Raw genomic sequence first — 17,102 nt, forward strand, 5'->3', positions numbered from 1 at the left:
TAAAATCTAGACTTTCCTTCACGAAAGCTAGGAAAATCTGAATTAAACACCCTTAATATTGCCCAAGAAGAGGCCATGCCCTGGCCACACTTAGATTGGACAGAAGAAGGAAGACCTTTGAACCCTCATAAACCTGGATAATTGCAACTTAATCCATCTTGAAAGATTTGAAGACTAGGGGCGAAAACCCTTGCCTGCAAGACCATATGAAACAAAAAAGGAGTCAGTCTTGTGAAAGGAAAGAGTCGCCTGAAGATAGAGATAGTCTGATGAATATCGAGATAATGAAGATTCTGTTCATCGAAGAAGATAGATTGGGGTGATAAACTGGCAGTACAGTGTCCTCTTTCAGGTAGAGCTGAGAAGAAACCTTTGGAAGAAAAAGGATATTGAGTCTTAAGATAAGCATGATATCATAGAGCAGCAGGAATGGAGGAGAAGTGAGAAGGGATTCTATCTCTCTGATCCTCCAACCTGAACAAATGGTGGCTAGGAAAAGAACTTTGGATGAAAGGAACTTAAGATCCACCAACTGTAAAGGCTTAAAATGACTGACCATCTAAGCATAGAGAACTAAAGGAAGGTCCCAAGATGGAGCAGGACCGTGGGTAGTTGGTGTTTAGAAAGAGTCACAAAAAAACAGGAGACAGATACCTGTCCCTTCACCAATTCTCAAAGTTTCTCCTATGGCAAGAGTATGCCTTTCTGGTAGAAGGTTTCCTAGACAATTGAATTGATTCAGCAACAACTGAAGAACACCCTTGAGCCAGAAGGTTCCACCTCTCATGTGCCAGGCCCCAGACAGAGGTCTGAGGGAGCCCAGCAGAAGCCTCAGACATCTCAATGGAGAGGGATATATCTAACAAGATTTAAAATAAATAAATACACTCAACTCTCTACAGCAATGGTGCCCATACATTGCTGAAGAAAAGAAATAGGAAGTACTCATTGTTAGTTCCTACTTTATAGCATTCAGAGTAATCTGGAGCCATCTTGGAGGAACTTTTTTTATTAGCTACAGAATGGTGTTCTGCTGGGCAGGGAAACTGCTAATTTGGTAAGGACTGTAGCAGGAAGACGGCTGTAAATTACATTATCTCCTATTAGGACTTGATTGGAACACTCGAGGATGGCCTGCCAATCAAGACGCTCCGTTTGAGGCTTTAACTACTTTTATAGGTCCACGCAGGTAGCTTCCAGTGGTGACCAGCTCCTAGTCTTTCCCTCCATTGTGCTCAGGCTAATGTATCCAATACTCCTTTTCGAGTCCATGAATTGGATGGGCTGTTTACTTCCACACTGGGAAAGTAGCAGGACCTGAGGCTTGTTAACTCACGAGGAGTTCTTGAAAAATTGCTCTTCAGCGACCGGATCATCCAAGCATCTTTTTTTATTCCTCTGCTGGACTACTTCCCTGTCTTAAAGTGTCCTCCTGGACATCTGCTGTCAAGATTCCCACTCATCTACAGCGTTGAAACCATAGGAGCTGAATGCTGTTTGCACAGGTCTTTCTCAACTTTATTCCTGCCAAATGCAGGACACCTGGAAAGAAGACAGGGCGCTGGGCGGTGGGGGGGGGCTGCACTGCCCACAACATGGTTGTGGGCAGCACAAGGGCCCCCATGTAGCCCTCCAGCACTGGCTTTCCCCCAGCCTTTCCATGGTGGGACCCCACCATGAAAAGGCTGGTAGAAAGTGAAGTCGTGATCAGCATGGGGGTGTAATTTATGATCCTGGTGGTGGCTGCGGTACCCTGATGGTTGAACCACCTCGGTCGTAATATGGCGGTATGATTGCCTGGCCTGTGGAGGTCCCACCGTGGGGGTGGTGTTTATTTGTTCTGTTTACTGAACTCCTGGGAGAGAAGATCCGAAATACCTTATATGTTCATACCTTTGCATTAAAGGGGTGGCATATGATTTATGTAGGCTATTTGTTGATCTTAACAACCTGGATCACTGCACATTCAATGCGGATTCACAAATTTGGCTCAGTTTCCAGCTTTGCAATTAATACTGCAAGGACAGAAATTGTGTTGTGTAATCCTAATATATAATCTTTAGTAGCCACGGTTAAAAGGGTAAGATATTTTGGAATTTCAGAAACCCAGGGTGTGAAAGACTAATAGAAATGCAACATCTTTGAAGCCTGGTCCAGTGTCAAAGTTGCACTTTACCTGAATCACCCTTTACCTCTCTGTAATTAAAACTGCTCAAGTGAACTTTCTTAAAATGGTATATGTAAGAAAATGGGTTATTAGTTGAGGGTGGTAAGTGCCCACCTCAAGAAATGATCACATTCCTTGTCAGTGTGAACCATTAATGTCACTAAATCAAACCGAGCTCAGCCTTTGTAGCTTCCATGCACAGAGCAGACAGACTTAACTTAGAGACAATGTGTAAAGTAGTTATACAGTACTAAAACAGTAATAAAGTAGAAATACAAAATATAAAAAATCCTGAAATGATTTAGTAAAATAGAGTAAACTTTAATAAACAAATTGACACAAAATGACAAAAATACAATAGGGGTACCTTTTTTGAATTTTTAAAGTTTTCTGTAGAAATAGCACCAAGAAGCAAAAAAGTGCCAATGATAAGTCAATGGTCGTGGTAGCAGAGGACTTATGTGCAATTTTATGCTGACCACATTGGAGTGCAGGTCGGATGCACGAATTAGGTTTGTCCTGTTCAAAGATTTTATCTTCTGACTTTAGTCCTTTAAGTCCAAATCCCCAGAGGAGTACACTTCTTAAGACTCACAGGACCTTAGGGGAGGCGCACCATGACTTACAAAGGCCAACAAGAGAGTCCAGTACAGGTACAGACTACTCAGCCAGGCAGCTGCAGGAAAAGGCCTGTTTTAGCTTGTTGTGTTTTTGTAGCTTTAACAAGAGGGCAGCCTTATGACCCTTGGAATCCACTTTGTCCTAGGTACAAGAGAGAGAGAGAGAGAGCAGGTAAGGTCATCCAACACTCTTTTTAGGGTGCAGACAGCAGGTTCATTCATGTTCTGAACCTCTTTGGGTCCAGGAGTATTCTGAAGTGGATGCTTAGAGGTGCAAATGGGGTGAAGATGTTTTGGGTAAACCCTCCCCATTCTGGCATTTTCAAGATGGCTGAAGTCTTCAGCCGCACTAAACTTGGGCTCTTAGGATAAGGGTGTGTGTGGGGGTAATTCTGATGTCCTCCAATATCTAACACTAAAATCCAACTTAGATAGTCCAGCCAAACTTCTGGTAAAACCAAAGCTGAGCTTATAGCATCCAGACAGTGGATACACACAAACTGGTTTGGCATTACATTACACTCCTTTGATGTGTGCCCCAAATGTTTTATGTAAACCCAGTCGACCTGTCAAACAAGCTGTGACAATGTAATGTCAACGAGAGTACCACTGTGATTGGGGCCTGGTAGGCTGGCAGGACAAAACAAGAGCCCTGCCCAAGTGCCAGCTAACATTCGTTTCGTGGTTCTCAAATCATCAGGGTCAGTGCGATACTCAAAAGGTCCACCTCCAGACAGCGCCAAGTCTGTATACTATTATATCTCAGATTGTTAGGGTGAACAGGTGACGGAAGGGTTTGGGTAGGGAACAGTAGGGAAGGAGCCCTGTAAAGAAAATATTACAGTTAGAGGAAGATTTATCTCTCTGTAAAACTAGTTCACACTCCCTATCTCCACTTGGACTGATTTTCACCAATAAAAAGAAGAGGGCTAGTTGAATCTCTCCTTTATTACAACCACATCTGCAGTTTGGATCATCTTTAACCATATCTAGAATATAAATGTGTTGTAATTCTGTCAACCTCTTATAGACAGTAATATTCTCGAAAATATTCAATATGCTCGAATAATTTATATAGACTTACCACAAAGATTACTCTAAGGAGTTTCACAGATCACAGCAGAGTAAAGTCTTTTGATCTCCAATAAATTAAAATAAATGTGTCTTGAGTTTTATTTTGTCTTCATTCCGACTTTTGCAGAAATAACCTTCAAGTGACCTTTTGCTGGAGTTTATGGAATCTTTCTCTCAAGACCATTTAACAAGTTGTTCCTTTGTTTTTACAAAAAACCTTAAATCAATTCTATAAGAGTTATTTTCTTTACCCGAGAGCTTAACTACTTTGTTTCAGACTGCTTGATTTATCAGTTTGCTGTCTACAAACACAAAGTCTTTCAGGAGCTTTGCTCAAACACACAGAACTGAAAGAATTGTTTTCGTTTAAAAAAAAACCTTGCCTTGGCTTGAATAATCAGACTTTGCAACAGAAAGTTAGCACAAGAGCGCAGCTACCTAGTGAGCAGTAGTTTCTGAATACCATTGGAAATCGTCCTTTGAAGACAGAAGCTGGACCAGCCCTTTCCTCTTCTCTTGATGACTCAGGATAACGTGTAATGGGATTAGGCCAGGGCTGCATTTTGTACGAAGCCTCGCACAAGATGGGCTGTGAACTAGGCCTCCTGGGACATGCAGTGCCTTTTTCATCATATGTGTGGAAACACATCTAAACCATGCATAGGGGAACAAGGTAAGGTAATAACATTGCCACAGCATGTTCGCTTGTCTTTGTTTAGAGCATACAGCACTTGCTCTCGTCTCAGGCATCCCTCTCTTATGCCACTTTTTTTTGGGGGGGGGTCCTCCAGGTGGTGCTATTTTAGACTGACTGCAGATCTATCAGGTGCGCTGCGCCCCGTCATAGCAGCTAGACAGCGCTCTTGCTGGATTGCGCGTGAGGAAAACCCTGTGGAGGTTTCCCACCTGGGTTCCCTCAGAGCTTTCCTGCAAACCCCCATTTGGACACCGCTACCCGGTCTGTGTTTACTGATCCCTAGTGGTCAACCCAGTAAGAGGGATTGACCACTATGTGGTGCATATATATATATATATATATATATATTTCGTTGTGTGTGCTAACACCCTCTTTAATCACTCATGGATTCCCCTCTGGACCATGAATATTCCTCCCTGTAGGAGACAAGGGAAGAATGGCCTCCTCTGCGCCTGCCCGCTGAAGCAGATATAGAGCTTTCTCACGCGATTTCTAGGGCACGCCCCACTTCAGGATAAAGGTGACAAATTAGCCAAAAGTATTCCAGGAGTGTTCAGAAACCCTCCATCTTTAGGCGCAGGACAAAGCGGGCTGTCTTCAGGGGGAAAGAAGGCCGCCAAGAGCGATGCAGTGCACCTGGAATGCTTCAACAACCTCTGGGAAACCTTCCATAAGAGTGCAAGCACCCTCCTGGGAGGAAAGCCAACCTGGAGGAAAACGTGACTTTGGCACCCCAAATTCAGACCCTGACCCCAGGACTTCCTTTAGAGTAGAGGGTGATTCTGAAGGGGATTTGTCCTCAGATGAGGAAGGTGACTCGGGCAGAACTTGGCACCCAAGCTTCATGGCCTCTGAATCCCTGGATGGAGACGCAGGGCAGTCTGATATTTTCGATCCGGTGGGGATATACCACCTTAGGTCTTCAGAATGAATCACAGGCACTAAAGTGGTAGAATACGTGGCAAGCAAGATCCACCAACCCCTAGAAAAAGATGTTAAAGCACACCTCAGGTCGGAGTCCCTAGGCCATCGCTAAATGGAAAGGTGGCAGTCATGCCAGATATCACTGCCAAAATGTGTATTTTCTTTAGCAGGTACATGTTTGACCCTAAGAAGGGCATCAACCGTTCCTGGAGAACTGGCCAGGTTCTGGACATTCTTGGGCCCCTCACAAAGATTATCGACCTGGCGGAACAAGCCAAAAAATTAGGATTCCCTATGTCTACGGACATAGTAGCTGAATGGGCACAGAGGGCTGTCTGCTTCCTGGGGAACTCGAATTGTGCATTTGGCGTCCAAGAGGCGGAGCTCCCTCCTCATCAAGATCAACACCAAACTGGGGAGCTCACAACTTAAGAAGTGGGTGCCATAGCACAAGGAAACCTTTTCGGTGAGCCATTTGTCAAGGAATTAGGGAAATTCGTCTCGACCTTCTTGGCAATTGACAAAGCTCAGTTGTCAGTCAGGAAGATCTTCCCCTGGAAGGTTTTCGCAGGGGCCGGAAGAGGCAGGGGCTACTCCTCCAGCTGACCATACCAACAAAGTCCCCCTAAATGCCAATTCAAATGAAACAATGGATGGAACAACAGTCAACAGGGGTCCTTCTATTCAAACCGGGATCAGGATTAGGAAATCCTACAGAGGTAGCAGGGCAAAAATAACACCGAGAGGAAAGTCTGGTAAGCAATCTTGTTTTTCCCTTCAAGACTTAGAGGGAGATTAACGTTACATGCTCACAACTGGGAAAAGATCACAACAGACCCATGGGTCCTTCTGACGGTCAGGGGCTATCACACAGATTACAGGTCCTCTGTTCAAGTGGTACGCCTATGACCTCTGTTTATTTCAGCCGAGGGAACACACCTAATAGACTCAGAGGAAAGGGACCTTCTGGCAAAAAGGGCGATTTACACATCAATATTCCACCAGAATGGGTTCTTAAGCAACCTGTTTCTTGTACAGAAAAAAAGACAAAGGCTTCAGACCGGTCATCAACTTGAAAGAGTTCAATGAATGGCTGGTATATCAGCATTTCAAGTTGGAGGGCATCCATCTTCTGAGGGATATGCTTCTTACAGGCAACTGGATGGTCAGATTTGACCTCTAGGGTGCCCACCTTTCGTTGCCCATTTACCCATTTCATCAGAGATTTCTCCAATTCGTCTGGCAGGATCGGATCTATGAATTCCAGGCTCTCCCCTTCAGTCTCTCATCAGCTCTGTGGTGCTTCACTAAGCTACTTCAACCGGTGGTGGATACCCTGCGCACCCGGGAGAGGGGACTTTGGGGGGTTTATACAATTGATCATATTCTTCGACAACATCCTTCTAACGGATCAGTCCCAATCCCATTACATCTATAATTTGAACATGACTATTGTACTACTACAGAACCTGGGCTTTGTTATCAACACAAGCAAGTCTGAACTGATTAGGAGTCAACAGATGACATTCCTGGGACTTCTCATTGATTCGGTCAAAACATCTCTGAGTCTTCCGGCCTCCTAGATATCCAAAACGAGGAAAGAGCTCCGGATTGTCCTGAGATGAGACAAAATGTCACTGATACAACTAGCCAGGACAGTGGGACTTCTATCATCCTCTATTCAAGCTATATTCTCGGGACCACTACGCTATCGGGCCCTTCAGAGGCTGAAGGTGTCACCTTCAAAGAGGACTAACCTAGTCTTAACTGATATCTCTGTCATCTGATGCCAGGACGGAACTCCAGTGGTGGATCGGCCACATGGAAGCCTGGAATGGCAGAGCAATTTTCTGGACAACGCCAGACATGGTCAGAGAGTCCGATGCCATCTGCCAGGAATGGGAAGCCAGATGCGGCTAAAATATCCATGGGAGGCAGGTGGTCTCAAGAGGAGTTGAATCTCCACATCAGCTGTCTGGAGCTCCTGGCAGGATCATTTGCAGTCTGATATCCTGCTGCGTATTACTGAAGATGGGCAACATCTCAGCAGTCCAGTATGTCAACTGGCCAAGAGGGACCAGGTTGAAGATCCTGTCATATCTTGTGAAGGACATCTGACACTTTTGCCTGCAGTTACAGATCTCGGTAACGTCAGGTACCTACCGGGCATCTGGACCGCAAAACCTTCCTGGCCCTCATGGACAGATCGGGTCTGTGCCACATTGATCTCTTTGCATCCAGACTGAACCGCCAACTAACACTTGGAAGCTACTGAATTCATCCAATAGTTGTTGGAAACGATGGCACCATTGGTGTTTGGCGAGACATCTGGATCCTTTGGGGGCGGAGGGTATACACTTTGTAAACTTTCTAACGTAGGAGCGCAGTCAGGTCTGGCATATCGAACAGTAAACTCGTTTAGATCGGCCATCCCAGCCGGACACAATACCATTGACAAAGTTCCTGTGGGAGAACACCCTTGGGTATGCAAGTTCACAAAAGAAATAAGACTCTGCAAACTGCAAGAATCTAGATATTCAGGTTTGTGGGAAGTTAATCTGGTACTGCCACTCCTTTTGAGCGGGCATGACAACCAATACCTCTCCATGAAAGAGCTTTCTGCAAAATTGGCAATGCTTTTATGCCTCATATCCTGCAAAAGAGTTTCAGATGTTAGAGCTCTTGATATATCAGCAAGGGTCTTTACCCTGGACGGGATTACCTTCACAGTCTCCAGGAGAACAAAGACAAATATAATGTCAGTATCCTATCTTGTTTTTGCTGAAAACCCTAAACTGTGTGTGGGATGATGTATTAAGGCACATGAGAAAATCACAAGTAAATCCAGACCAGCAAGTGAAAGACAATTGTTGAACGCTCTCAAGAAACCCTTTAAGGCAGTTTCTTCCCCTTCCATCGTCCAGGTGGGTACTCTGGGTTATGGTGGAAGCCAGTATTGATGTACTAAAGTTTGGGGCTCATTCCACAATAGGTGCTATGGCATCTAAATCTATTCAGGTAGGTGGTAGGCTGGAAGATATTATGACTTCTTCGGACTGATCATCCGAATCAACCTGCAATAGATTCTATTTCAAACCCATTTCGGATGCCACAGACCTTGTGGTGAGTAAGCTTTGAACATGCATAATTCTCGCTTCCGGTCCTGACATAGAATGAAAAATTTCCTAGCCAACGAGAAGAAAAGTTTCAATTCTATTAAGGACTCGGAGGCAAGAATTATACCACACAGAGATATCAGAAAATTATGTCTGGACCCTCCCTGGTGGCTTTGTTATAGAGCGGACGTTTGTGGTTAATGTCTTCCTGCGAAGAAGAAGGAACAGGTAGGGATGTCACACACACATATACATCGGACTGTTACTTGATTGGACAGTAGTTGTTATGGAGACACTTTCCCTCATGGTTCATGGGATATGTAGTTTGAATGTTTTCTTTTACTTATACGTTCTTTGAAGGTTGCTGTGGCAATAAAGTGAAGAGGAAATGCATAATCCTCGCTTTCGTGTCCTTAACAGAATTTAAACTTTCCTTCTCATTGGCTAGGAAATTTTTCATTGCCTTTGCCAGAGGAGGCCTTTCTGAAGTGCACCCCAAGTGTCATGTGAAAAACCCCAGCAGACCTGTCGAACGGGATGTGACATTCAAACAGGACTTGGTACTTTAATGTCAAAGGGAATTCTCCTAGCCTCCACTGCATATTCTGTCAGGTTCCTGGGGGTCGATGCGGGGTGGGGGGAAGGGAGGGCAGGGGAATCATGTCTTCCCATTCAGCTCAGCCCATTTTTTGCCCCACTTCACCACAGGGGAGCCATCAGCTGCCAGGTGACAGTTGGAAGGCACTGAAAGGCCTTAGAAGGTTTAGGCAGGCAAAGGGTAACTTTTCTAAAGAACCTTTCTTGTACTATTTAGACAAAATGTGACTCTCCCATTAAATTGTATTTTGTTTAACTATTCAATTGAGTCTGTGAAATATTTCTCTAGCTGTTTCCTAGACGGAGATACATTCGATTTTGTGGCCCATTCCTTTCCTATGGAACAGCCAAACCTGCTACAGTGAACATAGCTTCCAGGTTATTTTAACTGTGAAGACATGTTTAACATTAAACTTACATGTTCATGCACATTGCCTTTATGTGCAATAAGGCCCACTTAGGGGTGACTTGTAAATATGTAAAATGCAGGTTTAGGCCTGTCAAAAGGTGTTATTTTGTCAGGTTGATTTGACAGTTAAAACCTGCACAGCCAGGCCACTGGTGGCAGGCCTGCAGTCATGTTACATTGTTTCTACAGTAGATGGCACAAAGGGTAATGCGGTCCACTTGTGGCATTTAAGTTACGGGTTCTGGGTACACAGGCACTTTATCACTGGTTAGCAGGGGTAAAGTGCACAGAATTTGATAGACATCAAAAATAGGGTTAATCAAGTCTCAAAAAAATTGGGGTGATCCTGCAAAAAGTGCAAATTTCCAACAGTTAGGTTTCTGAAAACACTCTTTTTCCCAACAAACCCACAGGTATGTGAACGCTAGCTTTTAAAAAACAGCTTGAGGCTTGTTTGGGTGACTTTATCTATGGGTAATGACAGTACCAGCGAAACAAACTGTGTAGCAAAAAAAATACAAGGAGGCATTTTGAGGGTTTCCAAATGTATTTCTGGACCACTCTTCTTTTTTTAGATATAAAAATAGCATTGACCCTCAAAATCTGTTTTACTGATTAGTTCTTCCAAGTTATCTAAGCTTTTAAAAAACAGCTTGAGGCTTGTTTGGGTGACCTTATATGTGACTGGGGTGCCCAGACCCCAGGAGGGCAGAAACCTGTCTGAGGGTTGGCAGCAGCAGTAGCTGCAGTGAAAACCCCAGAGAGCTAGTTTGGCAGTACCCGGGGTCCAGGCTGGAGCTCCGGGGATACATGGGATTGGCACCCCAATACCAGATTTGGCATGGGGGGGACAATTGCACGATCTTAGACATGTTACATGGCCATATTCGGAGTTACCATTGTGAAGCTACATCTAGTATTGACCTATATGCAGTGCACGCGTGTAATGGTGTCCCCGCACTCACAAAGTCCGGGGAAATTGCCCTAAACAATGTGGGGGCACCTTGGCTAGTGCCAAGGTGCCCTGACACTTAGTAACTTTGCACCTAACCTTCACTAAGTGAGGGTTAGACATATAGGTGACTTATAAGTTAATTAAGTGCAGTGTATAATGGCTGTGAAATAACATGAACGTTATTTCACTCAGGCTGCAGTGGCAGTCCTGTGTAAGAATTGTCTGAGCTCCCTATGGGTGGCAAAAGAAATGCTGCAGCCCAAAGGGATCTGCTGGAACCCCAATACCCTGGGCACCTAGGTACCATATACTAGGGAATTATAAGGGTGTTCCAGTGTGCCAATTAGAATTGGTAAAAATGTTCACTAGCCTGCAGTGACAATTTTAAAAGCAGAGAGAGCATAAGCACTGAGGTTCTGATTAGCAGAGCCCCAGTGACACAGTTAGGCACCACACTGGGAACACATTTAGGCCACAAACTATGAGCACTGGGGTCCTGGCTAGCAGGGTCCCAGTGAGACATATAGAACACCCTGAAAAATAGGGTTTCCACTATGAGCACTGGGGTCCTGGCTAGCAGGATCCCAGTGAGACAGTAAAAACACCCTGACATACTCACAAACAGGCCAAAAGTGGGGGTAACAAGTCTAGAAAGAGGCTACCTTCCTACAGTGGCAAGCTCTAGCCGCCAGAAGCATTCTCATCTCACCTGGCCTATATCAAGGGCACTTTTTGCGGTGAGCTTGGTCTTCTGGCTCACTGTCTCAGTCTTGTCCTCTGCCTGGCTCTTGGTGCTCCTCTCCTGATGGTGGTGCCATCTTGAGCAGCCCCTTCACCACCAGACAGCAGAACACCATCCTGCCTGCACTTCCAGGCCGAATAGCCTCCTGGTTATCTTGAAGAGCACCTAGCGTGGCAGTGGAGTACAGGTCTTCCCTCAGCTGGTCCTCATAAGGACCCGTTGGCACAAGGGGGCCAGTGCCACTGGCTCTGGCGAAACCCATATTAGTCCTGGGGTTAGCCTTAATCCATCTTGTAGTGCGTGAAGTGGTTCCTCTTTTCAACTGGCCATTTTTCTGCTGTTGTTGTTACTGCCCAGGGTCTTCTTTACTGCTTCTCCCTTGTGCATGGGTTTTTAAGTGAGGGTGGAAAGTTCTGGATGCCAGGCATCTCTATTCCCTGTCCTGTGATGGGAGCAGGTTCTGTGATTAGTGTGGAGGTGAGGAACATGCAGGGGATGGAGGGTTTCTGAGACATTTGAAAGGCGGTTCTTGCCATTTGATTTACAATTAGAAGTACACAAGCCAATAAATTAAGAAGTAGAACTAGACAAGTTCATGGTCTCACTTCGCTCTAAGAGCCTTGAATATGCTTGATATAAATGAAGATAATGCAAGCGACATCACATAGAAATATAGCCTTTTCAAAATTTAAAAGGGTATTTTTTTGACATCTCACCTTAGTGCATCATGTTACATTACTGACCTAAACTATTTATTAAACGTTATAGGTGCTGGAATTAGGGGTGTGGGGAGTGCTGCAGCACCATCAAACTAACCATGCTGAAGGTGAATGAGCAATAAAGATGCCTGTAAAGTTTATTTTTGTCTTGTCACAATAACTGTGTGTCCACAGACAGAGGGCAAATGCCAGACTGTCTTCTGACAAATTGCTGCTTAATCTTTTAACATGGAGTCTGGTGTTTACTTTTATTTTTCCAAGTACAAAGTGAGAGGATTTTGTACACTGAGCTTTGTGACAATCTTGCTGGTGTGACAGGAAAGGCTGTAGGATATCATTATTTTCTAACCCACAAAAAAGTTTAAGGTCTTATAAATGAAATGTACAAATGTTTCAAAATATGTCAGCAATTAGGAAGCACAAATGAAACATTTTTACAAAATTCTGAAGCAAGATGGAAACAAAGGTTTTAATAATGTCAAAACAAATTGAGACACTTGGAGATGTGCTAATGATAAATATTCAATGCACCCGGATTTCCACACATCATCCTTTGTGCTATGTCACTAAGGGCCTGATTCTAACTTTGGAGGACGGTGTTAAACCGTCCCAAAAGTGGCGGATATACCACCTACCGTATTACGAGTTCCATAGGATATAATGGACTCGTAATACGGTAGGTGGTATATCCGCCACTTTTGGGACGGTTTAACACCGTCCTCCAAAGTTAGAATCAGGCCCTAAATCTGTATGCCTTTGCAAATTTAGTAGCCATTTCAGTAGAGATTATTCTGTGTGTAAATGACAGTGTGCTACTACACCATGCTTTAGTAATGTATTTGCTTTAAAATGCTCCACCATCTGAGAAGTTAAGTGTATATTGTTAAGAATAGACCTAAGCTACTGGAATTATATGGCAGTGAAGCATCAAATTAAGCGGCAAGGTTGACTAGATTAGGGGTCAAAAAAGGCAAATTGGATAGTATTATTCCACTATTTTGTTATTACTGAACATGGAATACTGTCTAGACAAAGATTGCACAAGAATAGTACCATAATAATACAGAAGTAAGCAACAGAAAGATGACCAGTTACTTTGTGAAGTGCCTTCCACTGCCTGCAGCCACATGTTGTAAAGTTTTTTGTAACTTTTGATCAGTTTGAGCTAGAAACAAGTTTTTTGTTAAAAGCTGCAGATTATGCAGCAGACAATGTATTATGTGGCAAATACTACAAATTCATAACTGTGAAAAAAGGCTGCACCGCAGAATCCTATATTTCCAGTGGCCCTGCTATAGACTTACCTCCTCATCTGAATACCTTGAAGATATATATAGTCAGGTTACACACATATGGAGTTAAATAAACTTACACTTACCTGTATAGTTTTACCTAGTAAATATTTTGGGGATCAACAATTACACAATATTACAGTAGCACAATATTTGTGAAATTATATTTAGGTGGAACACTCAATGGGTTGGGCCAAGATGGTGGTTACTGGCTGGATCTGTGGTTAACACTTTTGTTTACCATTGAAGTCTGATGGCCTAAGGCACGATTCCAGTCTAAATAAATAACAGTCTTATTCTTTTTGTATATTGATGTCTTCATTTGGGAGATAAAGCAGAAGGAAGATTACTCGTTGATCGATGAAGCTGGACCATGTCTCAACAGCATGTGGAGACATCCACTGTCTCCCAGTTAAGGATTTCACCCACACCTATTGTCTGAAGCTGTGTTTCCTTTCGATATGCAGTCATGAATGTTGAATTCCCTACCCCCTATACAGTTCTCAGAAATGCACCCTAATTTCAAGTGGGCTCACTAAATTGGGGTCATTCAGTAGCCACACCAGTCTCCAGTAGATCAAAGGGGTTATCTTTAAAAGAGTAGGAAAAAAGAACTGTATTTTATAGTATTGTATTGTAGTGTTTGCATAGCACTCCATATCCCTCAAGTGCTGATGTATAATTGCTAGAGTATTTGTTTATAGTGTAGCTTATGTGTAGTTTGTTTAGTGTTGTGCATAAGGTTTGAAGGTATGTGTAGGACGCTGGCCTGGCTTGTAGTGGGTACCAGAGGTACTTACACCCTGTGCCAGGTCCAGTTATCCCTTATTAGTGAAGAAGAGGTGTTTCTAGCATCTTAGGCTGATAGAAGGTCGCTATGGGAAAGCAGCTTAGGCTGAACTAGGAGACATGTAAAGCTCCTACTATACCACTGGTGTCATATGCACAATACACAGTTACTAAAAATAAAGGTACTTTATTTTTATGACAATATTCAAAAAGTATCTCAGTGAGTACCCTCAGTATGAGGATAAGTTGTATACACAAGATATATGTACACAAACCAAAATTAGGTAAGTAATAGCAAGAAAAGTAATGCAAATAGTGTAGAATTACAATAGATTGCAATAGGAGCACATAGGTATCGGGGCAACACAAACCATATAGTCCAAAAGTGGAATGCGAACCACGAATGGACCCCAAACCTATGTGAGCTTGTAGAGGGCCGCTGGTACTGTAAGAAAGCAGTGAGGGTTAGAAAAATAGCCCACCCCAAGACCCTGAAAGGTAGGTGTAAAGTGCACCTACTACCCCCAGTGAGCACAGAAGTCGTGATAGGGGGATTCTGCAGGAAGAACAAACACCAGCAATGCAACAACAGTGGATTTCTGGAACGGAGTACCTGTAAGACAAGGGGACCAAGTCCAATAGTCGCGACAGTGTTGAGAGTGGGCACGAGCCCAGGAAATGCCAGCTGAGGGTGCTGGGAAGCTGCCACCGGATGGAAGAAGCTTGGAGTTCTGCAAGCAAGAAGAGAGCTAGGGACTTCTCCTTTGGAAGACGGATGTCCCACGTTGCGATGAAGCTTGCAGAGGTGTTCCCATGCAGAAAGACCGCAAACAAGCCTTGCTAGCTGCAAGGGTCGCGGTAGAGGTTTTTGGGTGCTGCTGTGGCCCAGGAGGGACCAGGATGTCGCCACTTGGAGGAGAAGACAGAGGGGGCGCCCAACAACTCAGGGAGCCATCACAGAAGCAGGGAGCACCTGCGAAAGTACCTGAACAGGCACTTGGAAGAAGAGTGAACCGGAGTCCACGCGAAGTCACAAAAGGGAGTCCCATGACGCCGGAGGACAACTCAGAATGTTGTGCACTGCAGGAAGGAGTGTCGGGACCCAGGCTTGGCTGTGCACACAGGAAATCCTGGAAGACTGCACAGGAGCCGGAGCAGCTGCAAAACACGCGGTATCCAGCAATGCAGTCTAGCATGGGGAGGCAAGGACTTACCTCCACCAAACTTGGACTGAAGAGTCACTGGACTGTGAAAGTCACTTGGACAGAGTTGCTGAGTTTCCAGGGACCACGCTCGTCAGGATGAGAGGGGACCCAGAGGACCAGTGTTGCAGTCTTTTGATGCCTGCGTTAGCAGGGGGAGAAGATTCCATCGACCCACGGGAGATTTCTTCAGAGCTCCTGGTGCAGGTTGAAGGCAGGCTACCCCCAGAGCATGCACCACCTGGAAACAGTTGAGAAAGCCAGCAGGATGAGGCGATACAAAGTTTCTAGTAGTCGTCTTGCTACTTTGTTGCGGTTTTGCAGGCGTCCTGAGCAGTCAGCGATCGATCCTTTGGTAGAAGGTGAAGAGGGAGATGCAGAGGAACTTTGATGAGCTCTTGCATTCGTTATCTGATGAATTCCCCAAAGCAGAGACCCTAAATAGCCAGAAAAGGAGGTTTGGCTACCAAGGAAGGAGGATTGAATACCAAGAGAGGTAAAAGTCTATCAGAAGGAGCCTCTGATGTCACCTGCTGGCACTGGCCACTCAGAGCAGTCCAGTGTGCCCCCAACACCTCTGTTTCCAAGATGGCAGAGGTCTGGGACACACTGGAGGAGCTCTGGGCACCTCCCCTGGGAGGTACAGGTCAGGGGAGTGGTCACTCCCCTTTCCTTTGTCCAGTTTCGCGCCAGAGCAGGGCTGGGGGATCCCTAAACCAGTGTAGACTGGCTTATGCAGAGATGGGCACCATCGGTGCCCATCAAAGCATTTCCAGAGGCTGGGGGAGGCTACTCCTCCCCAGCCTTCACACCTATTTCCAAAGGGAGAGGGTGTAACACCCTCTCTCAGAGGAAATTGTTTGTTCTGCCTTCCTGGGCCAGGGCTGCCTGGACCCCAGGAGGGCATAAACCTGCCTGAGGGGTTGGCAGCAGCTGCAGTGGAGACCCCGGAAAGGCAGTTTGGCAGTACCCGGGTGCTGTGCTAGAGACCCGGGGATCATGGAATTGTCCCCCCAACTCCAGAATGGTATTGGGGTGACAATTCCATGATCTTAGACATGTTACATGGCCATGTTCGGAGTTACCATTGTGACGCTACACATATGTAGTGACCTATGTGTAGTGCACGCATGTAATGGTGTCCCCGCACTCACAAAGTCTGGGGAATTTGCCCTGAACGATGTGGGGGCACCTTGGCTAGTGCCAGGGTGCCCACACACTAAGTAACTTTGCATCCAACCTTCACCAGGTGAAGGTTAGACATATAGGTGACTTATAAGTTACTTAAGTGCAGTGGTAAATGGCGGTGAAATAACGTGGACGTTATTTCACGCAGGCTGCAATGGCAGGCCTGTGTAAGAATTGTCAGAGCTCCCTATGGGTGACAAAAGAAATGCTGCAGCCCATAGGGATCTCCTGGAACCCCAATACCCTGGGTACCTCAGTACCATATACTAGGGAATGATATGGGTGTACCAGTATGCCAATGTGAATTGGTAAATTTAGTCACTAGCCTGTTAGTGACAAAGTTGGAAAGCAGAGAGAGCATAATCACCGAGGTTCTGATTAGCAGAGCCTCAGTGAGACAGTTAGGCACCACACAGGGAACACATATAGGCCACAAACCTATGAGCACTGGGCCCTGGCTAGCAGGATCCTCGTGAGACGGTGAAAACACCCTCATATACTCACAAACAGGCTAAAAGTGGGGTTAACAAGGCTAGAAAGAGGCTACTTTCTCACACAACCCCCCTACCAAACGAAGGACAATAAGGCTAACCTTGGCCAGCTGAGTCTTT

The 17,102-nt window shown here is 45.0% G+C and overlaps 1 protein-coding gene across 4 annotated transcripts in view; it reads right to left on the bottom strand.

Moving 5' to 3' along the window:
- Positions 1–2,467: 2,467 nt before the first annotated feature.
- The window catches only part of JMJD8 (jumonji domain containing 8), a 165,274-nt gene continuing 150,639 nt past the window's right edge, over positions 2,468–17,102 (bottom strand). For all 4 annotated transcript variants that reach the window (XM_069210549.1, XM_069210546.1, XM_069210545.1 and 1 more), the window contains one exon: positions 2,468–2,929. In XM_069210549.1, the coding sequence (XP_069066650.1) occupies positions 2,828–2,929 (102 nt within the window). In that variant the 3' untranslated portion in view covers positions 2,468–2,827. The remainder of the gene's footprint in view (positions 2,930–17,102) is intronic.

This window comes from Pleurodeles waltl, chromosome 10 (genome assembly GCF_031143425.1).
Source record: "Pleurodeles waltl isolate 20211129_DDA chromosome 10, aPleWal1.hap1.20221129, whole genome shotgun sequence".
Lineage (NCBI taxonomy): Eukaryota > Metazoa > Chordata > Amphibia > Caudata > Salamandridae > Pleurodeles > Pleurodeles waltl.